Raw genomic sequence first — 26,735 nt, 5'->3', positions numbered from 1 at the left:
GGGCTTTAGGCTATATCCCACCCCCACCGTTGCTGAAAGGGTGTACCCATACCTATGAAAACTTGGTAGCCATAGGCTCTCTCCACATCTCACCCCAGTAAAGACTCTGCCGAGCATTGGTTTCCACCGGGCATAAACATGATCGCCTCATTACTCTTTGCCCCTTCGGCACCACATCGGCTATTGTCGACTACACATACGACGCGAGGAACGGGGCATGTTGTGGGGGTTGACTCCTGACTAACTAGCCAGGAACTACGTTGGTAGGTGATGTTGCATTAATATCGTCCAAGTTCGCAATGGGCTGGATTATGGAAATTCCAACGTCGCTTGTTGCTGCTGGCTTGTGGCAGTCATTCCAATCCAAGCAGACTAAAAAGTATATTCAAACTTGGTAAACACAATGCCTGGCATTATTAGGGACGTCGAGGCCTTGATAGGCGAACTCTCGCTGGATGAGAAAGTGTGGTTGCTCGCAGGACAGGGTTCATTCAAGACAACCGGGCTTCCAGAACGGGGAATCCCACAGATTGTGGTGAGTGATGCGTGGTACTACAACGGCAGACTGGCTTAGGATCTTCTAGACATCTGATGGTCCACATGGGATCCGTGGCGTGCGGTCCTTTGAAAGAGTAAGTGAGGCAAAGACAGATTGCTCCCTCGACTGGATCTGATATCTATCCTGACAACAGACACCAAGCGTATTATTTCCATCCGCCACTGCAATGGGCGCAACATTTGATGTCGAGCTCTTACGCCAGGTCGGGTCTCTGCTTGGACAGGAGGCACGGGTAAAGAGGGTACATGTTCTCCTTGCCCCAACGGTGTGCCTGCAACGATCACCACTCATGGGTCGCAATTTCGAAGCTTTTGGGGAGGACCCAATTCTCAGTGGATTGCTGGGTGAAGCTTATATCAAAGGCGTGCAATCTCAAGGTGTTGGTACCAGCATCAAGCACTATGCTGCTCACGATCAGTCCGACAACTCGATCGAGGATGATGTCTTGATGACAGAACGGACTCTTCGTGAGCTGCATCTGCTGCCGTTTCAGCTTTCGTTCCGGAATGAGCATCCTTGGACGGTCATGACTGCTTACAACAAGATCAACGGCATCCACGCCAGCGAAGACCCGTTGTTGTTGAAGACGATTCTTCGCGACGAATGGAATTTCCAAGGCTTGGTCATGAGTGATTGGTGGGGTACATACAGTACCTCAGAAGCTATAAATGCAGGTTTGGATCTTGAAATGCCGGGCCCGACCATCTTTCGGGGAAAGGCATTGAGTACCGCAGTCAACACACGCAAGGTTTCCACTGCGACTTTGGATAGAGCAGTAAGGAATTTGTTGAATCTAGCGAACAAGGTAACGGTGTCTGCACCAGATTCGCCTTTTAATCCATCAAGTGCAAACACGCCCGAAAACCGCACCTTTGTGCGCAAGGTTGTTGCCGACAGTATCGTATTGTTGAAGAACAAGCGGAAGATACTGCCCATCGTCCCTGATCAAGCGAAGACATACGGTCTCATCGGGGACCACTTCAAATACCCTGCATTGAGTGGCGGAGGGAGTGCTGAAGTCGATCCTTACTATTCAATCACCCCCTATGATGCCATGGTCGAGGCTGTCGGGAAGAGCAACGTAACATACCTTCCAGGGTGTCATTGTGAGTGCTCCGAGACAATGCGTATGATGCTTTATGATGTGGAGATTGATTGCTGATGTTTGTACCTGCCTAGCGTTTAAATTCTGCCCCTTTATTAAACGTCTCACAAGACCAGGCTCCAAGGACCGTGGCTGGACCGTTGAGGTGTTTTCAGAAGATCCAGAGTCCACCCCAGAACCGAAACCAATCTACACCACTGTCACGGAGAAGGATCTGGTCGATGTTCCAGAAAGCTTTCACAGCGTGTTCCCAGAAAAGTTCTTTGTACGAGCGCGGACGGTGTTCACGCCAGAAGCATCGGCACGTTTTCGTTTTGGCTTTGGAGTCTCAGGCAAAGGAAAGCTCAAAATTGATGGAGATCTGGCCATCGATCAGTGGACCAGCCAGTTGCCTAAGACAGAAAGTACAGCATGCTTCAACAGGCTTTGCATGGATAAGTTCCACGATCGAGACGTGCAAAAAGGGAAGCCTCTCCAGATGGAGATTGTTATGGTGAATGAGAATGTCAGTGGAGGTGTGGGTACAGCACTTACACTTTGCGGTCGCTTGGGTGGGTATGAAGTCTTTGACGAGGATCAAGCGATTCAAGATGCAGCAAACCTCGCCAGAAGGGTCGATGTGCCGATATTGGTGACTGGACTTTCATCGGACTATGAGTACGAAGCAGCCGACAGGAAGAACTTGAGGCTACCGCGCCGTGTAGACGAGCTAATTCAGGCCGTGCTTGAAGCAAATCCGGACACGGTGCGTACCTCGTTGAGCTGGGTTTTATATGTCATTGAGCTTTGCTAACTTGCTGGCTTTTCAGATCATTGTCACTCAATCTGGAAGCCCAATCGAGATGCCGTGGGAAGCGCAAGCAGACACCATTGTTCACGCGTGGTTTGGTGGTCAGGAGGTAGGAAATGGGCTGATAGATGTGCTTACTGGGAAGGTCAACCCATCAGGCAGGCTGTCATTGACGTTTCCCAAGTCGGTCAAACACAACCCGGCATATTTGACATTTGGCAAAGCTGATCGGGGTCTGATGTACGGCGAGGGCGTGTTCATCGGTCACCGGTATTATGAAATGGTCGAACGGGAGCCATTGTTTTACTTTGGCCATGGCCTCTCATACTCGACCTTTGAGTATTCGGACTTGATCGTGCCAGCAGAATTTGAGCCTTTGGCGACGCACAAGATGCATATCTCGGTCACGATCACGAACAGGGGTCCATACGACGGCGCCGAGGTCGTTCAGATCTATGTCCATGACCCGGAAAGCTCTCTTCAAAGGCCAATCAGAGAACTCAAATCATTTTCCAAACAGACACTAGGCGTTGGAGAATCCCAGCTAGTGAGCTTGACCTTGGACAAGTATGCTCTCTCGTTCTGGTGCGAGGAGATAGGTCAATGGAAGGCCGAAGCGGGGGAATTTGTGGTAATTCTTGCGAGGAGCTCGAATCCCCAAGACGAGGTCATCAGGAAGAGCTTCCATTTACCCAAGACCTTCACTTGGAGTGGCGTTTGATATTGCATCACGTCTGAGTCGCATCAGTTCCCAGTATAGACAAACAATCATGGGTAGCGATATTGTTGACAGCATATACGGTAGGGGTGGTGTTCAATGTTGATGAGGCGAAGATGGGTATCTAGTACTAGTCACGCAAGCTCAAGTGTAGGGCTTATCGCAATACACCAGAGCATGACTGATAGCTTGACCAGTCGATAGCCAAAAGCTTCTTACAGCGGGACCGAGGCGGTCCCGTGCTTAAACTGCCACAAGGCATTGATGGAAATGCCAACATACAACTAGTAAAAGTAGGCATGGGCGTCGACGAGTTGAGGACCCTGTATGGTCGACAAGAGCAGTATGGGGGAAGATGGATGAGGACCAGTCAACCGTCGCGCGATCCTCGTACGAGGGCACAGAGGGCAACGAAGGGCGTGCAAGGACACTACTACTGTTTTACCTTTGAAATGCCATCAACGGATTACTCCGGGGATCTTCGTACGGAGGTACAGTCCTTACACACATTATTGCCCCTCAGTGCCCCTCTTATTCCATGATAAGGCGGAGATGCCAAGGCTTGGCAGAGATTCCTATTGGCATTCGCCCTCAAAATACAGATGCCAAGAGTGGACGATATCCTCTCCCTCGTATGATCTTGCCCTGTCGTGCCTGTCGTGCCTGTACAAACAGGAAAACTATTAACCTGTGGATTACGTGAAGACTGGCAAAGCACCATGGAGGTGTACAATGATAAGCGTGGTTGTGCCACTGGTGAGAGCTCAGTTCATTCTCCTCGGAGCTAGCTTCAACGTTTTCAAGCTTATAATAAACAACAACTATCTTGCCCACCGGTAATCAGGTATCCCTTGTGTTCTTCCCATACTCGAAATCCGCCATGCTCGTTGAACTAGGACTGACAGCAGGTCTCCTCACTGCCGTGGCTGCGGAGACAGTTCACGGTGTCGTAGCTTTCACTCGACATGGTGACCGTACCACTCGCATGTTCCCTGGCTACCATCTGACCAAGTTGGGGGCGCAACAAGCGTACAATTCGGGTCAATTCTACCGTCAGAGATATGTGGCGGAAAATGCCAGCTTTCACATCGCCGGCATCGAGCCTGATGAGGTCAATAGCCGACAAATCTGGGCCAGTGCCCCCAATCAAGGTCTACTCTTCCAGACTGCCACCAACTTCCTCCAAGGTCTCTACCCTCCCTTGAGCGAACTGGATGAGTCCATTGCGACTGAGACCTTGACCAACGGAACCGACTACACCGGCCCACTGGACAGCTACCAGTTCATCCTGATCCAGGGCCAGCCGGCAACCAATCAAGACACCATCTGGATCAAGGGAGACGACAATTGCCCAGTCCATATTGCTTCCCAGAAGTCGTACCTCAAAACCCCCGAGTACCAGGCCACCTTCGACGATACGTTGGAATTCTATCAACAGTTCGTGCCTTTGCTGGGTCACATCCTCGGTGACGATGAGGTCACCTACGAGAATGCCTACGAGGTTTTCGATTTGATGAATGTAGCATCCATTCACAATGAGTCTATTGCCGGTGAAATTGACCCGGCTGACCTCGATCGACTCCGCTATTTGGCCGACGCCTGGGAGTACAATACCAACTTCAACGCCTCTGAGCCTGCACGTATGATTGGTGCCAAGACCCTGATGGGCGGCATCCTGCGCCAGATGAACACCACCGTTGCATCGAGCGGTCGCAACAACAAGTTCCAGCTCTTCTCCGGCTCTTATGACACCTTTATCTCCTTCTTTGGCCTCACTAACCTGACCTCGGTCGACCCCGACTTCTACGGTCTGCCCGACTATGCCTCGACCATTGCCTTCGAGCTGTTCACCGAAGAAGGTGACAGTGACAACCCAGCAGACTTCCCCTCGGCAGATGCTGTCAACGAGAACCTGCAGGTCCGCTTCCTCTTCCGCAATGGAACCGATGGTGGTGAAGAACTCAACGCATTCCCATTGTTTGGCGAGGCTGACCTTGCCATGCCCTACGGACAATTCAGAGAGCGTATGGAGTCTATCGCCATTAACTCGGTTGGGGAATGGTGCAACGTGTGCGGTTCTTCCCAGGATTTCTGTATGGCGGCCAACGAGACATATTCAGGATCGAGTGCCTCGACATCGAGCAGTTCATCTGGTCTGTCCAATGCCGCTGCTGGAGGTATTGGTGCCGCTGTTACTCTGGCCGTGGTTGGTCTGGTCGGGGCTGTGATCTATTTGCTTTACCGTTCGCGACGGAAGAATCAGGCCGAGGCATCTGCGGCGCGCGTGGCGACTGAAAAGCTCGATGACAGTGACTCTGTTTGAGATGCTCCGGCCTGAAAACAAAAGCACAGCTGTCCCAGCTGACTTGTCTAGGAACTCACTCACCTCACTGGTCAGCGGCCAAAAGGCAATGCCAGTTACAGCTCCGGTCCATTCAGCGAATTATACTCACACAGATAATGACAACACGCTGCGCTTTTTCTTAGTAAAATTGTTTCAAGAAGCGGACGCACAATGTCTCTTGTTTATGTTTATAATGTGAAAGTGGTACAAGGGGAAAGGTTGGAGGCAGGAGGCAGGAGCGTACGGTGTCTGTTATACATTCACAATAGGCTTGTCAAACAGACAATGTTGGACTGTGTAGGAGCACCTGTTCATAAAGAACGTCCAAAGTGAATATGAATATATACTTGAATCACATCAACCATCTCTGGAGTGACAAAATAACGGGCGCAGGCGCAGGCGCAGGCGGCACCGGAAAAATGTTACTGCAAGGGAAGTGAATGATGCACGTCTATTTCGTCATTGGGCTTGGCATTGAGTCCTAGTGCTTGCGGGCAGGTGCGGGCAAAGAGTCCAGATTGCGTGTGGAGTTTCACTTTGAACTCTCACCTCTCGCCATTCCAGTTGGCCAGGCCTCCATTATTCATTGTTGTTCAGACCTCCAACAATTGTTGCTCATTCATTGTTACATCGATATCTGCTTATCATCCTTCCAACACAGAGCTCACCTTTAGGTCAACCCTCAATCAGGGGACAATGGCTCCTCCGAGCTCAACCGCCCGCCGAGGCCCCAGCGTTCTGGTGAGTCTGTTCCAAGCCCAACCGCGATCAATGTATCAACTGTGTGACTAACGGCAAGCTGGAAACAGGTCTCAGAGTCGCGTGAAGGCCGACCCACACCGCGTCGCCAGGCATCACGTTTCATCACGGTGGATAGCGTTCTCCAATATGCCTCGGACATTCCCTCGATGCAAAAACGTCAACCTCAGAGGCCTCGAGTCTCCCGCACAGGCTCAGGCAGACCTGTTGATCCTCGCCTGACCGGTCGATTTGCCGCACCTCATATCCCTTCTCGGTCGACCAAGACCTCAGAAAAGCTCGTCTTGTTACCCGAAGCCGTGGAAGAAGAGGATGAAAAGGGCGAGTTTGGCCAGGATGCCGATTCTGGCCCTCCTAGAGATGGTGAAGACATCCGGAAACCAGGCAAGGACAGAGTCAAAAGCTATGCGGAAAGACTTCCAAAATCTCGACGGACAGAGAAGGAACTTCCGAGGGTGACCGCATACTGTACCGCGCAGGCATACAAGCTTCAGTCGGTTGCTGCTTTCGTTCGACAACGCCACGGTGCCCGCGCCAAGTTATACGACGATTGCTTGTACTGCGCATATCACCTCCCGCTACTTCCCGGAATTGAAGGCTATCGATTGCGAAGTAGCCCACCAGTCAAAAGCGCTCGAGGTGGGACGGTGCTTGACGAAGCGATTGAGCGTAGTGAACAGACAGACTATCGACAACCATACTCTGCAGAAGAAGAAGAGCAACATTCGGTGCGTGGCAATTACACACCGGAGGAACAGTTTGGAGTGCCGAATCAAGACATTTACGATTTGGAGTCGACGAGACCGAATGGACAGCGAAGGGATAGCACAGTGTCACAACGGTCCAACAGTCCTTCGGCGCCGGCACCAATCAACTCGTACCGGTTTGCGGAGATGTACGTGTTCAACTATGGCGTGGTGGTGTTTTGGAACTTTAGCGAAAGGCAGGAAAAGGACATGTTGGCCGACTTTGCATTTGCCACGATTGTCAATGCCGACACCAACTTGGTCACACCCACTCCCTTGACGTCAAATCCGCTGCTGGAAGAAGACTTTGAGACGGAGGAATTCCACTTCGAATACAATGCTGAAATTGCTCGACCTCGGGTATATAACGATATGATTACGCTGCGCAACGGCGACCATATGATCAAACTGGCCATCAGCCATGCGATTGCACAGAGCACCAAGCTGAGCTTCTTTGAAGAAGCAATGGCGGCGCAGATGGAGGCGGCCAAGGATGTTCCAGGTCGGCTGGCCAAGACAGGAGAGCTTGGGCTCAAGCGAGAGGAAGTAATAAAATTACTTGGAGGGCTGTTCAAGAGCCGTGTCGATGTGAACTTGTGTGAGTATCATTGTTATGACTGCGCTGTTTTGACATCAAGGACTGACCAATGCCTCTCCTTTTTTTTAGCATCCAACGTGCTGGACGTGCCCAACTTGATTTGGGACAGCGAGCCCACCCTCCACCCGTTGTACTCGGCGGTGCGTGAGTACCTCGAGATCAAGCCTCGGATTCAGGTTCTCAACGAGCGCTGCCGTGTTTTTCTCGATCTGGCCGAAGTCTTGTCAGACTATATCTCGGACAACAAAATGTCCAGGATCACCTGGATCGTGATTGTTCTGATTGGCATCTCGATCTTGGTCACATGTTCGGAAGTGTTCCTCCGCTTTGGCATGCTAAGCACTAGGGGTGGTGCCAAAGGAGCTGCCGCGATTCAGCACATTGGGATATCTAATGAGCTATGAGAAAGCTCTGTGTCCAACTGGGTTCACTCATTTGTTTAGTCACAGCATGGAATCGCCTCTGGGATGCACTTGGGACACGATCTAGGGGTAATAATGTATGTAGCATGGTGTAAGGAGTAGATCAGATGGGTCGTGAGGGTCAACATTGACATGACAGTCAATCGCAAGCTCTCGTTGTATCTTGTACACCTGACACGAGGCGACGGCCGACTCGGGAGTAGCCAAGGCTGTGTCAGCTTGTCCCTATCCATGTGCTATCCATGTGAAGACCATCGATTCAATCTGCAGGTCAGCTCAGCCGAGGGTGGGACCAAGGGTTCAGGGCCAGGGCAGAGGAGAATCACATTGTCGTGGGAAAGGATGTCACTCCAGGTCGAATCGCAAGGAGGGTCCGATCTTTTTACGCGGATAGGTGGAGGCAGAGGAAGGATATTTGTGTATCTGACTTGGCGACACAAAATTGCTGCGTGCCTGTCTCGCATGAGCTGCGATTCTTGAATTCCAAAGACTATCTCGACCCTCGTACCCGATTACCGATGTTGGAATGGCACAAATGGGCACATATAGTCAAGGCCGTTTGAGTATTAGGAGGGGGAGGGGGAGTATCAGTCTATCAGCAGTGCCAATGGGACCCCACAAGGTTGGCGGAAGACAAGGAGGCCAGCAGGGATCATTGGAATATGCATCTAGAAGATGAGCAAGTGGAGCATGCGGAGGCGACCGAAGTGTAACGCGAGTATCTCGAGGGCAAGAGATATGCGATGGGGCAAATCTCATTCGACGAGAGGGGGAGAGAGATCAGGAGGATACCGAGGCATGATTGAAGCTAGCTAACTTAGATTAGCTCTGGGATTGGATATGGGTCATGACTGATACCGGGGTTGCATCTCTGGAGAGCGTGGCGCGGATGAGAGCCTCGTGTTGTGAATTGTGAACAGAGCTGTGATTTGAGAAATGGATCCTGAATGTGTATAGGCCATTAAAAAAGATCCAGGCATCTCCTTATCTCTGAGGGTCGAGACCCAATAAGTTTAGGAGCGTAAACTTTTTCTGGGAGAAGAACCATGAGGGTAGTGAGTGAGGGCATGGAGGGAAGAGAGAGGGTAAGGTGGACATGGTGGACATGGTGGACATGGTGGATGTCAGTCAGCAAACGGGCGCGGCTAAGGCTCAGGCTTCCACTCGAAGGAAGGACCGTCTGTCAGCAGACTGCCACAGCTTAGCGACTAAAGTACCAAGGTAGGAAAGAACTGGCTACAGCGTTCGTCGACCTGCAAGACACGCCTTAGGAAGGTACTCACGGTACTGTAGGGAGTTCGACGGACGCTCCGGGGTGCAGTCTCTCACTCCACAGACAAAACCCTGTGAGCACCGTGGCATTTCACTACTCTTACAGGATAGTAGTAGCCTATAGATATGCGTACTACATACTGTATGTTCGCCATGCCGTTAGAGCGTACGCATAGGCGGCGACAGCGACCATGGGAGAAAGGATAAGCATTGACAAGGTACCCAAGGTTGCATTTGTGCGGGCCAAGGCAGTGGCGCTCACCCCGAACGAGACCAACGAACCCTGTCCAAGAATGCCACTACGAGTGTGATCTGACCAGTAGTAGGGGCTGCCCCAGGCGGCGACTAGCCATGATCGACCTTCCAGGGCGTCTTCCGGCCAATAAGCAATGACACTTTCCTTGACCCACGTCAATGGCTGCACGGGTTGCACCTTCCCAAAGCCAAATGTCCCTCACTTATCTCCGCCGTCTTTGGAATTGCTTGGTCGTTCCTTCCAACGACACACAACCATCGATCACAAGTGGCAAGTGGCACACTGCCTTCCGCACAATTTGATACACACACAATTCAATATCAGACTTTTGCTTCTCCACGCGAGATATCTCCCTCCCAACCCTGGTCATCTCGGTTGATCCGCCCCATGTCCGGCAGCCAGACAACTGCACCATCACCTCCCCTGCTCGGGCCCTGTCCCTTATTGGGCAAAGTCCACTGATAAGTGAATGAACCTTGCACGCCTCGAATTCTTGGATCGTTGTTGTCGAACCGTGGCATCTCATCGCCTGTCGTCTGTCGTCTTGTCCTGGACGCTATAAGATCAACAGCCCTCCCCCCACCATGTCTCCCTGGTTGATCAGTTTAGTTGCCTTTGTCCCTGTCCTTCTTATTGCCTTGTCCTTCCTTCGTTCCACCGTCCTGTCCAAGTATCTCGACGACAGGCACGAAAAGAGGACTTGACTGCACAATGGCCTCCCAGAACGACGACCTCGCACCCAAGAGTGCTCCCTCTCAGGAAGTCGTCACTGGCAATGAGCCATCTCAGCCTTCCCACCCGGTCGACGGCCACGGTGAGGTTGGCGAACGCAGATTCAAGCACCATGATCTGCCCGACCACGGCCATAACCCTTCCACCCAGAAGAATGTCGACGAGAACCCAGATCTGGCCCTGCACTATTCTCACGAGCATCAACACATGCATCTCCACCACGGCCGCACTTCCCTAGTCGGTCGCCCAGATGAGGTGGTCTTTTCCGACCACACCACTGTCGACAAGTCCAACATCCCAGAGGAGAGCAACCAGAACTATGTCAAGCACCACTTGCAACACTCGGACCAGACTCCAGGCTATCCAGACACAGAAAAGGGCACTGTCGATCCTTCTCGTGTCGACTCGAGCAACTCGGAGGACGACGGCCACAAGCATCGCTTCTCGCGCAAATACTCGAGCTACAAGATCTTCGTTCACATCTTCATCTGGCTTTTCTTCACAGCGTAAGACCTTTTGACAACTCCTTTCATCATGGGCCCCGCACTAACTCTCCTTTTAGATGGTGGATTGCTGGTCTGGTCATGCATCGCGACGACCTCGGCTGGTTAATACCCTTCCTCCTCTATCTTGCAATCACTCTGCGTCTCATCTTCTTCTGGGTTCCCATCTCCATCATCACCAAACCAATGGCTTGGACTTGGAATAACACCGTCGTCCGCGTCGTCGATTTCATTCCTGAAAAATTCCGCATCTGGTTGGCCGCCCTTGGTGCCATCGGTGTCATCCTGGTTGGTTCATTTGTCTCGGAGGAATCGGACGACAACACTCGCGGCAACCGCGCCATTTCTCTCCTCGGTCTTGCTGTCATGATCGCCGTGCTGTGGGCTACTTCCCGAAATCGTAGCAAGATCAGGTGGCACACGGTTATCGGAGGCATGCTGACTCAGTTTATTGTAGCCGTCTTTGTCCTTCGGACCAGGGCTGGTTACGACATCTTCGATTTCATCTCCTTCTTGGCCCGACAACTTCTTGGATTTGCCGATCAGGGTGTATCTTTCTTGACCGCTCCCAGCGTCATTGATCTTCACTGGTTTTTGACCGGCGTCGTGCCCCCCATCATCTTCTTCGTTGCCCTCGTCCAAGTTTTGTACTACATCGGTCTCATCCAATGGTTCGTTGGCAAATTCGCCGTCTTCTTCTTCTGGAGTTTGCGTGTCTCTGGCGCCGAAGCCGTCGTAGCTGCTGCGTCGCCTTTCATCGGTCAGGGTGAATCGGCCATGCTGATTCGACCTTTTGTGGCTCATTTGACCTTGGCCGAAATTCACCAAGTCATGTGCTCGGGTTTCGCCACCATCGCTGGTTCCGTCTTGGTTGCTTATATCGGTCTTGGCCTGAATCCTCAGGCATTGGTTTCCTCTTGTATCATGTCAATTCCCGCCTCCTTGGCTGTGTCCAAGATGCGATGGCCCGAAACGGAAGAGACCATCACCTCAGGACGAGTGGTGATTCCGGACGATGATGAGCATCGTGCCACTAATGCTCTTCATGCATTTGCAAATGGTGCCTGGCTCGGTATCAAGATTGCCGGTATGATTGTGGCCACCCTTCTTTGCATTTTGGCCTTGATCGGCCTGATCAATGGACTGCTCGGCTGGTGGGGAAGGTAAGTCTCGTCTACTGTCCGGGAAATGGAGTCACGCCCAAACTGACTGTGTCACTTTTAGATATTACAATATTACCCAGGACGGCGGACCGTATCTCACCTTGCAGCTCATTCTCGGCTACATCTGCTACCCCGTCGCATTCTTGCTGGGTGTGCCCCGCAGTGACCTGCTCCGTGTGGGCCAATTGATTGGCGTCAAGGTCATCGCCAACGAGTTTGTTGCATACAACTCTTTGACCAGTGAGCAACAATACATTGACATGAGCCCACGATCCAAATTGATCGCCACCTATGCTCTTTGCGGTACGTTGTTCTGTTCCTTGGTCCTGCTGCCGCACCATACTTATAAAATCTCTAGGATTTGGCAATCTGGGTTCGCTTGGTACTCAAATCGGTGTCCTGTCCCAAATCTCTCCCTCTCGATCCGGCGATGTTTCTCGCGTTGCCCTGTCTGCTTTGTTTTCCGGGGTTCTGTCCACTCTGACATCGGCCTCGGTTGCCGGTATGTTGGTCACGGATCAAGTTACTCTAGCTCAGGAGACAGCTTCTTGAGAGATGAACAAGACCATCCTAGACGACGTCATGAACCTGTTAAAAGCACCAGCAAGTTCACTGCGCCCTGTTTGGAGTGCCAGCCTTGAGTGCGGTTACTCAATTCGATATCCCGGCGTCTTGAGCAATTGATTTATGTATATGTACGCCGTATTGCCAATGCAGCGTGCTTGCTGTACGGGCCTCTACACTTTCTATACTTGTTCGATGTTTGATGACGTGCATCGACATGTGTTTTCTTCACTCCCATCTTTGTCAAACATGAACATCAGTGCGGTGCTCCCATTGCCAGATTAGCCCTCCTTGCCTGAAAGATTCTGTTTGTCCTATTCATAGATCAAGGAGCCCTCTGGCTTTGATTTTCGCTTAGGTTTCCACTAACCCTACTCAAAGGATACTTCGACGCCTGCCCATTACGAAGCCAGACTATCCGTCGAGGCTGACTAGGGAAGCCTGGTTAAAGCATGCACCCCGTATTGTGTACGTAAGGTCAGAGTGCAGATCCGGGGCAGATTGTCACCGTGAGAGAAGATCGACACTGCATCCATGTACTCGTGGTAGCCTTTTAAGTACCGAATGGCATCACTCCAACTCAATCACATGTTTCAAACTCAGGGACCACAATATATACTTATGGAAGGTAGGTGGGTAGCGTGGGTAGGTACTACGGAGTAGGTAGTATTTGTTACGTGGGGAGTTCGATGAGATGACTGGATCTTTTTCTCCGGTCCCATCTGCCTTGCCGAAATATGGATCTCGCTCTGGTAAAACGAGATTGGCGAATGATTGGTCGAAGGAACTAATCTCAGTGGGGAGTAAAGGTATACATGATGGACTCAAGGTCACTAAGCCTCCCACGACATGCACTTCCAGCAGCATCAGATATCTGACTAGTGTTTCAATTATTCCATTCTCCACTCTTGTGGTTTAGTTTCAACACATTTCCCGCAGAAGAGGCCTATTACCGGTGGTATTATGTCAACGGCCTCCTTTACTATGAAGCCTGGTGCCCTCAATTTTCCCCGCCTATGATTCTGATAGTGAAGACGACGACCAACCTAGGAAATGATATTGTCATAGCGGTAGCAGAATGGCCCACCAGTGGTACTGATCAAATCCCGTACCCTGACTTGGCCAGCATGAAAATAACCCCAGTCTGGTAAGACATCATCCAGTGTCACGACCTCGCTGGGCGGATTATTCAAGGCTGTTCCTGTGGTTCCATCCAATTGGTCTGCGCGATCTGGGTAATTCATCTGCCAACTCCAATACACCTTGTCGATCATTGTGTGCAGCGGATACCACACGGGGTCCTGGGCAGATACATGGATCGAGTTCATTTGGCCGCCGACGGAGAAATGAGCCCCCGAATGGATTCCAAGGCTAGAGCCGCCGATAACGCCATTGAGCAGCAGGTCGAAGTGGGTGGCATTGTCGGCGTGCGCGGCCGCACGCAGCTGTGTTTCGTTGGTAAAGGTCTGTGATACATATCCGTTGAGGTCCCGCTGCAGGCAGATTGGGTTATACGCGAATGCATCATCCGGCAAGGTCCCGTCATCGGTGGTCAGATATAGTGGGTCGATGAACTTCAACGGCGCTATCAGATTCGCAAAAGGACCTGTCGTCACGCAACCTCCTCCCGTCCCATGTGGGAGACTCAAATTCGGACTCAACACAACATCTCCGCTGTCGATGAACAGACCATCACCGGACAAACTGGTATCGGAACCGTCGAAGATGGCCGATGCTTGCGGGTCTGACGCCGTTGCGGCAAAATCCCAGTATGGAAACGGTCCTGAATAGTTGCACGTCTGTCTCAAGTCGGTCTCATATAGAAACAGAAAGTATCGATGCCAAGTCAGGAAGAAAGCATCCAGATGCACATACTGGGTTCGGTTGACGTGTATTATAGCATAGTCCAGATACCGACTTGTGGCGGCTGGATAGACTGCAGGATCGAGCTGTGAAGGTGCGCTCAGGAGGCATTGGACTGCGTCAACATAACCTCGCCGCTCTGTAGGGGTCATGCTACTGTAGTCAACCCGTGTTCGGATGTTGCTCGCGTTGCATGCCTCTTCTTCTTCTTGCATCCAGGTGTAGGCATGCTTGGTCGGTCTACGAAGTCGTCTTCGCGACGCTGTGGAGGTTCCAAGGGAGGGAAAGAGGATTGACAAGATAACGAGTGAGACAATGGAAAGACGCCGCATTTTGATATTCTAACGAGTGTGGATGGTTGAAAGTAAGAGGCTTGTGATGGAAAAGAGGCAAGACCCAAGACGGGATCAAGAGAGCAAGGGCGGGAAGAAGAAGACAAATCGCATGTGAACAAGATGCAAACGGGTCTTTATCTTCCAAACGGTATTCATTGAAGGTTCAGGCCAGTGTTGGTACGGTTCCCTGTCCAACGCTTTTCTTGGGGTTGGACAACATTGCAACGGCGAGACAAGGAACTTGACAAACGGCGCAGGAGACAGCTCGGAAGAATCCAATGCGTGGAGAGGTCTTGGTCGGTATCGCAACACGGCGGGACCGAAATTATGGTCGACTCAGTGACGGTGAAATTGGATTGTCTATTTGACAATACAACGGAGCGAGAGGGGGAAATCATGGTGACACCACGGGTTCAACCTGATACAAAAATATGGTTGGCTGGCATGCTGGCCTCGGCCTAAGTTTGGCATTGTCTGCTCAACACCCCAGACCGAGGTTTTGAAGGGAATTTGATGACGCTGTGGTGCTGCGTATGGATAGTATGGTTGTGGGTTTTGGGATGGAGAATTCTTGACCGATGTCCGGCCTTGACACAACCGCGACATGTCAAATGGCTCCCTGCAACAACTTACGGTCTCGACCGTAGCTGACACGGCATGGTGCTGAGCCACAATCACGGACGTGGCAGCCCATGTTCTTGCCTGAATGGGCCATCTCATCATCTTGTTTGAATAGGTTTGTCGAGAAAATGAGGTCGTATGGTAGCGGCAAAGACTCTTCAGACTTGGCAATGATGAAATGGAAAGACATGAGTTCAAAAGGAAGAACTATGCCCCTCGTCCCCTTCCTAGTCTCGGTTGGGGGATAGTGCCCACAAACTGTGGCGGCGGTCGTCCAATGTGAGAGTCAAGCGAGAATCTGTGTCACCTACCAAGCAACTGCCAGATGCCTTGACGCCTTGGACCGCTGGCAATCAACTGCAAGGATGTCGGAGAATTACAACCAAACATGGGTCTGCTCACTGGTATCAGTATATTTTCACCCGCTTCTGTGTGTACTTGGATCGACAAGGAATTCTGTTCCTCGTCGTACGAAGCCCTTTTTGCGCAGCATAGGACATCCTCCGAAGAAAAGAGATAGCCATACTCTTTTGTATTCTCTCGTCAGCAGCATCGTCCTTGGCGGTGTGAAAGGACTAACCAGCCGTCAGGCCATGTGAGGATCTTGTTTCTCATCCGCTCAGACTCTGATCGTACTTATGTGACGACCTTTTAAGGTGGGTGAATTCGATTTCTCCGACGTTCCCATCTATGGCCCTAGGAGGACAGTCCAGTCAACATGTTCTGTGACACAGCTCCTCGGGCAGATTATGGCAGATTTGGCGGTGCGCCATGTTAGTGGTACAAATCAAACTCTGACGTTGGATTGTCGGAGTGTTTGACCGTGTCATTCGAAACAAACGGTGGCAAGATATGTTCTGGCGCCAGGAGGCGGGGAACAGAGGTCAAGATAGGCTGTGTGACTTGACATCTGATATCAAAGGAGGATCTGTCAAGCCGGGCTTCAGATTGACTCCACGTGCGCACCCAACGCCTTCAAAGAGTGCCCAGTCGGACCATGAGGTGGCCGATACAGCTCGACAACGCCAGACAAAGCGCACGATCATCGAAGCAGTAGAACACGTCTCTACAGACCTTTGTGGCAGAGGAGCAAGGTCGACAACATATGGTATGATGAGAAGCAGATCGAGTGTCGGGAGGAACATGGATTCTAGAAAGCTTGGCAAGGAGTGTCGTTTAACCCCTGTGATACGATATCTCAATGGCAGGATGATTGCCAGGCTCGAATCTTGATCGTATGATCTTGACAAAAATACCCCCGGTCTGCAATCTCGAGATCTAGGGAAGCTGATCGGGTCCGAAAGATGAGATGGCTAAGTTCCCTTGACAGGGGAAGCTTGGGACGAGCGATGCAACAAATGCAACGCTACAGTCTCGACGTGACAGTACTTAGTGACGAACAGCACAGACTGATGCCAACCTTCGGATCCGTCAACAGACACCTCGTGTCCGAAGAATCTTATCAGATTAATGTTTCCATGAGAAAACAAACAATCTGTGTGGGATCCATCGCATGCATGCTCGTGGCCCTGTCGATAGATATCACTAATGTCTGACACGAATTAAATCAACACAAAAGCAATAAGTATATCAAGCTCACATACTCACCAAAGAAAGGGAAAACCCCATCCGCTCCATCACACGCACGCATGCATACACACATGTGCTCGTTGACAGTGCTGCGCTCAATGATGCGATTCAATTAATCCCCACTGTGGAATCGCTGTGGAATCGCTGTGGAATCATTCCGGTGAGACGCAGCCAGTGAGAACCAGGCTTGTCCAAAAGCACGCCATATTTGGTGTGTACTATCACCTGTATCCGCGAGTCAGTCAGTCAGGCCAGCAGTACATAAACACATGCTTCTGTTTCAAGTACAGGAGTAGTGTTCCGAATGAGGTTGTTGTGTTGCTCTTGGCTTTGTCCGGAGTCGAATTGTCAACTTCAACGGAAGAGCATATCGGGTCTTGGACGGGAATTGGACCGTGTCTTGGCCATTGTTCTGCAATACGGTAGTACACTGTACTCCGTACGCATGCGTGACATGCTACTAGTGCTCATAACATATGCCTAGGTAGACAAAGCTGGCAAGGCTTCTTCCACTTCTAGAAAGACATTGGCGTCCGCCTCCTTAGGCATATCCCGGGGCTTAATAAGCCTTTATCGGCGAAGGCCCCAGGTGGAGGCGGAGCCTCGGAGGTGCTCCTTAGGTTGAAAGTGGCTGAAGGACCCTCTCGGCCCTCGGCCCCCTTCGGGGCCTTTTGGCCATTCCAATTGCCCACCCCGGCATTATATTAATTTGACAACGTTACAGGTAGCGATAAGAAGACAGGTAATATGGCCACGAGTATCTACAAGTGAAAGAAGGGTTCTTTTCTCTTGGTTTTTGGGCCAAGCCAACATATTGACCTCATTGCCTCGTGCCGAGCGCCAATCAGAGTGGGGATTCAGGGAATCAGGGTGGCCGGTCTTTTGATTTTGATACCCCATCGCGATTGCGCCATTCTCTTCTCACGTACAGTACAGTATGTTTTCGGGAGGAGAGGAGAGCAGAGGCGAAGCAGAGCATGGGTCGGGTCGGGATGGTTCCGGTCATGTTATCTTGTGTCAGGAGAGGAGCCCTACCAGCCTTCCTAGGTACCTAGACCTTTGCATATACCCATACGGTATGTGTACAGTAGCGTGAGAAGATAGCTGGTAGGTAGGACATAAGATAGGTATCTTGAAACGTCACACATACCCTGGGACGCCTGATAGATACCTACTGTTCACCAGACACAGTAACTGGCCTACTCCCTCATTTCCGAGACGGCGTACGTATTCCGAGACCCTCTCCCCCCCCCTTCTCGTTGTCTCTTGTCAATCTGCCAACAAGAATTACTGGGCACGGTAGGGATTCTGCTTTACCAAGTCACCTAAGCACTGCTCCAATGCAACTGCTGCACTGCTGCTTCTTCTCCTGACCCAATGCTTGCCAGTCATGTTGATCCTGGTAAACAAGACCCTTGTATCCCTTCCTCACTGATGCCACTCTATTGGAGACCATGTGTTTCGGATCCGAAGACTGCCTTTGCTCTTTTGATCTTGAATACTGGGCTGGTCAAGTCATTTCGTGGCCTTGTAGACGGTGGTGGCGATAGGTGCATAGGCGTGCAGGTTTGTTTGTCTAACTCGTTCGCTAACAATCCCTGGGACATCTCGGTCCAAAAGGACCCGATACCTCTCGTCTAAACATCATGTTCGAGATTCCTATCCTATACTACATCCGGCATCCCATCGGAATCCCATTTCGGAACCTTGTTTTCGTCCTGCATGGCCGTTGGCGACCACCACGCGAAGCATCCTGACCAACCCCTCGAAACCCTTCATTTTCAAGATCCACCCCATCACTTCCCCAGAGGTTCCCCAGAACCGGATCAACATCTTGTGGGATCTGCATCGAGGGTCCATGAAAAGCACCGTCAGGTACCATGTGCGCATGCATTTGCTACGAGCCTGACAATATGCCAAGAACAAATTCTCAAAGGACGAGAAGCGAAGTGGCTCAGTAAAGACTAGACTCTTTTATAGACATTGACGATGATCTCTGTACAGAATCATGACTCAGCAACTTGGTTGTATAGATCTGTAGATTCCAAAAATCTCGCCAGAGTAATTGGGGGTTTGGAGGATTTCACAGCTGACATGCCCCTAGATGGTATACATGAACTTTGGGCTGTCATCTCCCATCTCAGCAACCTGCTCATCGGTCTTGCCTTCCATCTTCCAGTCCTCAAGTCCTGCCAATCTCTTGCTGTTTTGTCGCTTAAAGTAGAAATGCATGGTTGTGAAGAGGGAGAATGACAGGGAAAGGAGACCAATGGTAGCACCATATCCAGGGAAATAAGTAGGAGCATAGATAGACTGGAAGAGGAATGGTGCGGCAACACCCGCACTGTTTCCCACAGTCAACTGAAGACCACCTGCGATCGCTCGCTTCCCATATCGTGGGCAGTTGCTGGAAAGCCATGCAAGTGCTGTGCCTGTTGCGGTATAGCAACCAGCAGCGACAAAGAAGCATCCAGCGAAACTCATCTGAGAGTTGACATTGGCGATGAGCAAGCAATAGCCGAAGATGCTAGTCGCTGTCGCGCCCATGCAAAAGAGACCACGATGTTGGGTAATGTCGCTGACACGCGCAGCTGCAATGTAGACGATTGCGCCAGTCACATAGACAGGAATGGTGAGGCACTGAACTTCCGCGGTAGACCAAGTACCAATTTGTTGGATGATGGTGGGAAGAAAGATGGAGAAACTGTAGAGCATAGTGTTGCTGCAGTATTGGCAGATAGGGTAGACCCAAACCTTCCAATCTTTAACACCCTTCATGACGTCTTCTTTGTGAAGAACTTGAGCGCTCTTTGTCTGTCCAATCTCGGCTTCACGAAGGAGAATCATGTTTCGTCGGTCAGTCTCGGTGAGGAACTTGGCAGTCTGGGGATCGTTTGGTAGAACAAAAGGAACAACGAGTCCAGTCAGGATTGTCGGAATTCCATTGATTAGAATAATCCATCTCCAGGCACGCCATCCACCAGCGCCGTCCATGAAGCCGATACCGTAGGCGACCAAGCCACCAGCTGCTCCAGAGATTGCGGCTGTGGCGAAAAAGTAGGCATTGCGCAAGGCAATGTTTTTCTTATTATAGAACCTAAAACAGGTCAGCAATTATGTGACGAGACGGATTTAGGCAACTGACATGGTCAGGTACAGGATGACACCAGGGAACAATCCTGCCTCGAAGAAACCGAGCAAAAGTCGGCAGACGACCAGGCTGGCAAAGCTGTTGACAAACGCTGTAAAGGTGGCTACAAGACCCCAAGCAATAGTCAAGCCGGCCAGATAACGAGCGGGTTGTAGGCGCTTGATGATCAAATTCGAAGGAGCTTCGAATAGCTGGGACTGTTAGTATACCACTTTGGCGAGGCTGTCTATGATGTTGAACTTACACAGTAGGTGACGAAGAGGATAGACACAGCAATCTGATACTGATCACCAGTAAGGTTGAGCTCTTCTTCGAAGCCGTAGAGACGAGCATTGCCGATGTTGACTATTTGATCAGCACTTGTCATTTTCAGGAATGTCCACTACCTACCTCGATCCATAAAGTTCATGAGGTAGATCCACATGACCATGGGAATGATGCGAAGGTCCAACTTCCTCATGAGCTTGCGCTCCGTCTTCTCGTCGACAACATCAGAAGACCCAGCATTTTCTACCTCAGCATCTGGGATGGGAACGGTATCCTTCTCGTAGGGGGGTGTGGTAGACATGATGATGGGGATTTTGGACAGAGGGAAGTGAGACTGGAGCAGAAGACTGTGGAGGAGGTGAAATGCTGGGGAAAGATCTGGGGAGGGAAGCCTGTTTGTTTAATTTATGTTGCTGAATACTCGAGGGCAAATGCTCCGGAAATGGCCAAGAAGATACGAGCGTTACCTAAAGTGGTGGCGCAGGCCGTCTCGTATGGTCGGACAGTGGATTATTCACCCCTCGGAAAGACATGACTTCGATGCATAACGCCACTAATGTGCTTTTGAGAGATGCGTCCGATCGACATCTTGGTATTGTAAGAACCAAGACATTTCGCTTCCGATAGATGCTCGTTCAACACGAAAGGGAGGCGTGGGCGGCCACCGAAAACCCGTTGATGGTCATTGAAGGGAGTGGAAATGTGCCCCAATAAGGTGGCACAGCATTGGTGTGAAATGGCATGATTGTGGATGTCGTTACCATGGGTTTGGCGCAGAGTCCATGTGGATATGTCGACCGCACAGATACCGGATCCTGACGACAGTGGTTATGCTGGATGATGAGCACCTCATCGAGTCAAGATTGCTGGGCCTGCTGGGATTTTCCCGCTGATCCAGGAGCCTGGGCATAATGAAAGGCCAGGGAGCTGCAAAGAAGCCAGTGGTTTAACTTCTGGCCTGCCTTGGCTCGCGTGCGTGGCAATAGTGTTGAAGATTGGCAAGACATTGGCAGACCAAAGACAAGACTCTAGGCGGCGCCATTGTGTCGTCATAGGGTCCCCAGAGGCACAATCAGCACCCGGGGATCAAATCATCGAGTTGAATGATAATACATTGATTCGAGTAAAAGGAATAAGATTGTCGTGATGTCAAGATGTAAGCGAGGACGTTGGAAACAACTGACGTCGTCGTGAATCTCGATCAGTTTTGTTGTTGAGGAAGGAACGTGGTGGACAGGGACGACAGGGAAGGCGCCGAGGGCCCAACCAACATGTGGAAGGTCGCTCCTTCCCTAAGGTATGGTCTTGTCTGTACTCCGTAATTACAGCACCTGCCATATCTTGCGTGGAGAACTGAATTTATTTTGCAGCTGCGACCATCACCACCGTGCCCGCCCCGTGCCTGCCTCGATTGCGCCATCGACTACAATCACGTGAAGCCTTCCCAGCAGCCCCTGGAGACCTTTTTAATCTACGGTATGACAATTAAAATAAAATATGGTTAATGACGGAGCTTTACGACATGAGGCACCAGATTCTTATATCTGGCTGGCAATGTGACGTGGGGCTGGGACACCCACATAAGGGGTTGTCTTCCCTCCAAGGCTGCCACATGCCACCGTCGGAGGAAAATGTCTCCTGGACTATCTGGACTATTGGGATTAGATAAACAACAATCTACATGCAGGTCCTGATTAATCATATACATACCTAGAACCTCCTATATGTACCTCTACTCTTCGTCCACTTGATGCATTCATGTTTGTCTCTCCACCTCTAGGGCCGGCAATTGTTAAGAGACCCCCTCGCCCCAATTTCTACCCCCACAATGGGACAATGTGGGTGTCGGCTTCTGGGGGGAAAGCCGATGAATCACGTGCACACCGCTACAAGGTGGGGGTTTGAAGACTATTCCACACCAAATAACATAAACCAACCTCTGAAATCGTTGATGAGAAATCTAACAGAGAATCTCCAGATAGTACTATTGAATTTTCAGTGTCAAGGTGTTATCATCCATCAACAACTCAAAGATGCCTAAATTACTCTATCCCACCTCGTTGAAGCTTGACGTCAACAGTCTCCAAGGATTCTCAGTGGACCTCCAAGCCTACGATGTGAAGAAGCTCATTCCAGAAGAGCACACAGACGCTGACTTTCTTGTCACATGGGTCAACAGTCCCGAAAACCTCAAAGATGCAGCCTCTCGTCTTCGAAACTTGAAATGGATCCAAGGCCTGGCAGCCGGACCGAACGATGTACTAAATGCAGGGTTCAATTCCAACATCATCGTCACCACCGGCTCTGGTCTTCATGACCATACTGTTGCGGAACATACCCTTGGACTACTTCTCGCCAGTGCTCGTCGTTTTCACGAGATGCGCGACTCTCAACTCAAGGGCAAGTGGCCAGGCCATCTAGGCGGTGCCCAACCAGATCGACCTGCTGGAGCCTTTACGACATTACGCGATGCCAATGTCCTGATCTGGGGCTTCGGCAACATTGCGAAGAAGCTCGCTCCGTGGCTAACTGCCCTGGGGGCCCATGTTCGGGGCGTTGCTAGAAACTCGGGTGTACGCGATGGTGTTGAAGTCTACAGCGAGGACAAGTTACCTGAGCTACTACCACAGACCGATGCACTGGTCATGATTCTACCTGGCTCGGAAAGCACCAAGGATGCTCTTTCCGCCGAGCGCTTGAAAATGCTTCCCAAGCATGCCTGGGTAGTTAATGTGGGCCGGGGGACTTCTGTGGATGAGGACGCACTTGTTGCTGCTCTGGAGAAAGGTGAACTTGGTGGCGCTGCTCTCGATGTCTTCAAGACGGAGCCATTGCCAGAGTCCAGCACATTATGGAATGCACCCAATGTTATCATCTCTCCTCATGCTGCCGGTGGCCGACCACAAGACGCAGAAGCATTGATTGCATACAACCTGCGACGATTTCTAGCCGGCCAGGATCTCAAGAATGTGATATGACCAGATTATCCCCTGGCACTGGCAACGACGTCACAATTTCCCATAACCACTAGCTCGATAATTCCGCTTGGTTGTTGGTAGACCTAAGACAAGAGGACTCTAGCGTGATAAGTGCAAAGGAGAATTCTCGACAAGCATGAAAATGACAACATTTCCAGCCTGACGCCTGGAACTATTTCCGCTACGCTGTGCCAAATATGTATTCTTCCCCCTCCAAGTTCCTCTCTTGAAATCTACAACATCCGTTATTTTCTGTTGGGTGGCGTTGATTGGGTTGATAGTAGTGCCGAAAGCCCATCAGCGCCCATGTTGAAAGATCTCGGGAAAACGATTCTCCCGATACAGGCAGAATATAGATGCCGTCAGTGCCGCGAGAGGCCCTCCAGCGCCTGTGATTCCATGATTCAATCAATCCGAGCCCACAAGGTGCCTTCAGCTGACTCGTGGGTAAGGTTTCACATGGGCCAAACTACACGACTCAGCACGCAGAGTATTCTAGTATCCCCGTACGGTAGATCCATCCCCCTAGCAGTGCCCTTAGTGAGTTCCATTTCGTCGCCCTGTCTCCCTGTACGAATCAATCAGCCAGATTCATTTAAAACATATCGCGAACCTGAAGCTTCGACGACTGTTATATAAGAGAAGACTAAAGTATATATCGCCTTGGATTTTCTTCAAGCAAAACACCAATAAGTAAGTGATACCAAAATTCAATCTCATTCAAATCTGATCCAACATGCCGTACATTACTACCAAGGATGGTACTGAGATCTACTACAAAGATTGGGGTAACAAGTCAGGCAAGACAGTCACCTTCAGCCATGGGTGGCCATTAAGCTCGGATGACTGGGACGCCCAGATGTATTTTCTCGCCAGCAAAGGATATCGAGTTGTCGCACACGACCGTCGTGGGCATGGTCGTTCATCTCAACCATGGGAAGGCAATGACATGGACACATACGCCGATGATCTCCATGAGCTCTTTGAAAAACTCGATCTGAAAGATGTCATGATGGTTGGCCATTCCACCGGTGGAGGAGAAGTTGCTAGGTTTCTCGGTCGACATGGTACTAGCCGCGTCTCCAAGGCCGTCCTCGTCTCTGCAGTCACACCAGGCATGCTCAAGACCGACGCAAATCCAGACGGAGTGCCTTTGGAGGTCTTTGATTCCTTCCGTGACGCCATGATCAAGGACCGATCCCAATTCTTCATCGACGTTCCATCTGGTCCCTTCTTCGGCTTCAATCGTCCGGATGCCCAAGTCAACCAGGGTAAGATTTGGAAGTGGTGGCAGGAGGGCATGCAATGCGGTTTCAAATCTGCCTATGATTGTATCAAAGCATTCTCCGAGACCGACACCACCGAAGACCTGCGCAACGCTGACATCCCTATTCTGGTAAGTATCCTATTCCTCTTGTTCTATGAGTGCCAGAAAGCTTCAGCACATGTTCTCGCTGCTGACCTCGTGACAACATAGATCTTGCATGGAACCGACGACCAAGTAGTTCCTATCAACACCAGTGGGCGAAGGGCAGTGAAACTCTGCAAGAATGGAACTCTCAAGGAATTTCCAGGGGCACCACATGCTCTTCCTAGCATATGTGCAGATGAGGTCAACCAAGAGTTGTTGAAGTTCTTGGAATCATGATATCATGCATTCCATAATGAGAGACCGTCTGTACCAACCCAATACTTATTAGTGAAAGTACCATGTCTTTGCCTGGAATGCAAGAACACAACCAGTCGGCCTATGATTCCACAACCTCAATGACCGTCTTTCCTATCCCCCCCTTTCCCATGTAGACAACCCCACACGCTTCCCTGACCTTGTCAATGTCATGTAGCGATGCTCTTGATCCGACCACTGGGACTAATTTCCGCTCTTCGACGGCATTGGTCACAGTATCGAGATCAACGCCGTTAGGTTGGAGGAAAAAGTACTCATACTCGACGTGCCACCTGCTTGCCCTCGCCCTGCGAATGGTGTCTGTGACGTTCAGCAACATGCGAGCAAACCAGGGTATTTGTGGATTATTTGGCCTCCGCAAGATACTTGACTGCTGAAGAGTATTTCCGGACGGCGTAGTTGCAATTGAAGCGATAAAGCTGGTCGAGGGAGTCATGAGGGATAGGAAGCGCATAGCCTCGCCCGTCGTGTCAAAGAGAAAATCCACAGAACCTGGGGGAATGACTTTCATGACATCCTCCTTCGTATAATCAATGACTGTCGAGCACATTCAGTCAGTCTGGCTTCACAAACTGGACGAATTCCGTCTCAAACCCATACCTTGATCAACAACACCCTTGCCGAGCAGCTCGGGCACTCTGCCAACCTTAGCAGTCGAAACAGTAGTAATGACTTTGCCCGCAAGGAAGACATTTTTGGCCAGTTGGCATGCTGAGGCTCCTGTTCCACTCACTGAAGAGCAGCTCTCATTAGAATTCACCTAGATCGCTGCCAGGCGCAAAAGGGGCAGGATCGACTTACATCCAGCGGGAATAAACACCGTCTTCCCCTCTAACGAGCCCTTGTATTTCCGAAAGGCTTGTAATGCAGTAACAGCAGCCAGGGGCAATGATGCCGCATCTCCGAAGGAAAGCGATTTGGGCTTCAGCGCGACATAGTATTCCGCACATTTAGCATATTCGCTCCATGAACCTGGCCATTGCTCATCAGCCAACACTCCGCTCGAGGCTTGTTTGATGTTGGATGGAGGATTTAGCTTTACCTCGACCAACTTCTGGCAACCTCGTATAGACTTCGTCACCCACATGTACCCGTGTCACCGCACTTCCCACTTCTGTGACCACACCAGCGCAGTCATATCCAATCTTATATGGGAATCTTTTGTAGGATCAGCCCATAATTCTGCTGAGTTAGGTTTCTGCTTACTCTTCCTTGACAGCCATTTTGAGAACCCCGGCTGCCTTCTTCACATCGATAGGGTTGATGCTAGCAGCATGTACTCGAATAACGACATCTGTTGGCTCAGTGACCACAGGTCGTGGAAGTTCTGCAATCTGGTATCCTGAGGGGTCCGTGAAGGAAGGGGCTATTACACTCATCATTGAGGTCGCCATAGCTCTCACCAAGCATGCTTGCGAATTCTATGGTTCAGAGGCGAAGGCGAGGTTCACTTAAGCAACAGTCCTTGAACCACTTTATTCGCCGGAGCGGGTGGTCGGAACAACAATTTCACCGCTTTGGGCCTGTCAACTTTGCTTCAAGACTCACTTTGCCACGAGCGACCGAGGTAATTCTAAAGACACACTCCGTTTCACTGGGTTAACCGGTAACATTATGATGGATTTGTCATTGGACGATCCTTGAGCATAGGATAGCAGATCTTTTGCCGGTGTCGCTCGCAAGGAAAGACCCCCTATCTAGCGGCTGTTATA

The 26,735-nt window shown here is 50.8% G+C and overlaps 7 protein-coding genes across 7 annotated transcripts; 5 read left to right on the top strand and 2 right to left on the bottom strand.

Annotated features, from left to right (window-relative positions):
- Positions 1 to 403: 403 nt before the first annotated feature.
- PV10_03445 (uncharacterized protein) lies at positions 404 to 3,360 on the top strand (the record flags this gene model as incomplete). Its single annotated transcript, XM_016367895.1, has 5 exons — positions 404 to 535; positions 585 to 632; positions 693 to 1,665; positions 1,739 to 2,409; positions 2,474 to 3,360. 5 exons carry the CDS (start codon positions 404 to 406, stop codon positions 3,173 to 3,175), a joined length of 2,526 nt encoding a protein of 841 aa, XP_016227413.1. The 3' UTR covers positions 3,176 to 3,360.
- Positions 3,361 to 3,939: 579 nt separating this feature from the next.
- On the top strand, positions 3,940 to 5,850 carry PV10_03444 (uncharacterized protein). Its single transcript, XM_016367894.1, has one exon. The coding sequence runs from the start codon at positions 4,053 to 4,055 to the stop codon at positions 5,493 to 5,495; it is 1,443 nt and encodes a 480-aa protein (XP_016227412.1). The 5' UTR covers positions 3,940 to 4,052; the 3' UTR covers positions 5,496 to 5,850.
- Positions 5,851 to 6,079: 229 nt separating this feature from the next.
- PV10_03443 (uncharacterized protein) lies at positions 6,080 to 8,452 on the top strand. Its single transcript, XM_016367893.1, has 3 exons — positions 6,080 to 6,257; positions 6,326 to 7,619; positions 7,689 to 8,452. Exons 1-3 carry the CDS (start codon positions 6,213 to 6,215, stop codon positions 8,021 to 8,023), a joined length of 1,674 nt encoding a protein of 557 aa, XP_016227411.1. The 5' UTR covers positions 6,080 to 6,212; the 3' UTR covers positions 8,024 to 8,452.
- A 1,372-nt stretch (positions 8,453 to 9,824) lies between these two features.
- Positions 9,825 to 12,846, top strand: PV10_03442 (uncharacterized protein). Its single transcript, XM_016367892.1, has 4 exons — positions 9,825 to 10,807; positions 10,864 to 11,967; positions 12,029 to 12,270; positions 12,326 to 12,846. Exons 1-4 carry the CDS (start codon positions 10,281 to 10,283, stop codon positions 12,517 to 12,519), a joined length of 2,067 nt encoding a protein of 688 aa, XP_016227410.1. The 5' UTR covers positions 9,825 to 10,280; the 3' UTR covers positions 12,520 to 12,846.
- Positions 12,847 to 18,906: 6,060 nt separating this feature from the next.
- On the bottom strand, positions 18,907 to 21,403 carry PV10_03441 (uncharacterized protein). Its single transcript, XM_016367891.1, has 4 exons — positions 20,482 to 21,403; positions 20,336 to 20,436; positions 20,086 to 20,282; positions 18,907 to 20,037 (listed from the first exon to the last, which is right to left on the bottom strand). Exons 1-4 carry the CDS (start codon positions 20,657 to 20,659, stop codon positions 19,041 to 19,043), a joined length of 1,473 nt encoding a protein of 490 aa, XP_016227409.1. The 5' UTR covers positions 20,660 to 21,403; the 3' UTR covers positions 18,907 to 19,040.
- An 881-nt stretch (positions 21,404 to 22,284) lies between these two features.
- PV10_03440 (uncharacterized protein) lies at positions 22,285 to 23,535 on the top strand. The gene has a single exon (XM_016367890.1). It carries the CDS (start codon positions 22,392 to 22,394, stop codon positions 23,334 to 23,336), a length of 945 nt encoding a protein of 314 aa, XP_016227408.1. The 5' UTR covers positions 22,285 to 22,391; the 3' UTR covers positions 23,337 to 23,535.
- A 1,549-nt stretch (positions 23,536 to 25,084) lies between these two features.
- Positions 25,085 to 26,417, bottom strand: PV10_03439 (uncharacterized protein; the record flags this gene model as incomplete). The annotated part of the gene is made up of 5 exons (XM_016367889.1): positions 25,085 to 25,560; positions 25,624 to 25,755; positions 25,825 to 25,995; positions 26,066 to 26,181; positions 26,230 to 26,417. The coding sequence occupies 5 exons, from the start codon at positions 26,415 to 26,417 to the stop codon at positions 25,085 to 25,087; spliced, it is 1,083 nt and encodes a 360-aa protein (XP_016227407.1).
- Between the last annotated feature and the right edge of the window lie 318 nt (positions 26,418 to 26,735).

The sequence above is a fragment of the Exophiala mesophila genome, assembly GCF_000836275.1.
Source record: "Exophiala mesophila strain CBS 40295 unplaced genomic scaffold supercont1.2, whole genome shotgun sequence".
In the NCBI taxonomy this organism is placed as follows: Eukaryota; Fungi; Ascomycota; class Eurotiomycetes; order Chaetothyriales; family Herpotrichiellaceae; genus Exophiala; species Exophiala mesophila.
The sequence above is the reverse complement of the archived record's forward strand: the minus strand, read 5'-3'. Positions and strand labels throughout refer to the sequence as shown.

Coding starts and splice junctions, on each gene's coding strand:
- PV10_03444 (XM_016367894.1), top strand. CDS start 4,053: ATGCTCGTTGAACTAGGACTGACAGCAGGTCTCCTCACTGCCGTGGCT.
- PV10_03443 (XM_016367893.1), top strand. CDS start 6,213: ATGGCTCCTCCGAGCTCAACCGCCCGCCGAGGCCCCAGCGTTCTG. Junction 6,258..6,325: donor GCCGAGGCCCCAGCGTTCTG/GTGAGTCTGTTC, acceptor AGCTGGAAACAG/GTCTCAGAGTCGCGTGAAGG. Junction 7,620..7,688: donor CCGTGTCGATGTGAACTTGT/GTGAGTATCATT, acceptor CCTTTTTTTTAG/CATCCAACGTGCTGGACGTG.
- PV10_03442 (XM_016367892.1), top strand. CDS start 10,281: ATGGCCTCCCAGAACGACGACCTCGCACCCAAGAGTGCTCCCTCTCAG. Junction 10,808..10,863: donor ATCTGGCTTTTCTTCACAGC/GTAAGACCTTTT, acceptor CTCTCCTTTTAG/ATGGTGGATTGCTGGTCTGG. Junction 11,968..12,028: donor CTGCTCGGCTGGTGGGGAAG/GTAAGTCTCGTC, acceptor TGTCACTTTTAG/ATATTACAATATTACCCAGG.
- PV10_03441 (XM_016367891.1), bottom strand. CDS start 20,659: ATGTCTACCACACCCCCCTACGAGAAGGATACCGTTCCCATCCCAGAT. Junction 20,437..20,481: donor CATGAACTTTATGGATCGAG/GTAGGTAGTGGA, acceptor CTGATCAAATAG/TCAACATCGGCAATGCTCGT. Junction 20,038..20,085: donor GTCATCCTGTACCTGACCAT/GTCAGTTGCCTA, acceptor GACCTGTTTTAG/GTTCTATAATAAGAAAAACA.
- PV10_03440 (XM_016367890.1), top strand. CDS start 22,392: ATGCCTAAATTACTCTATCCCACCTCGTTGAAGCTTGACGTCAACAGT.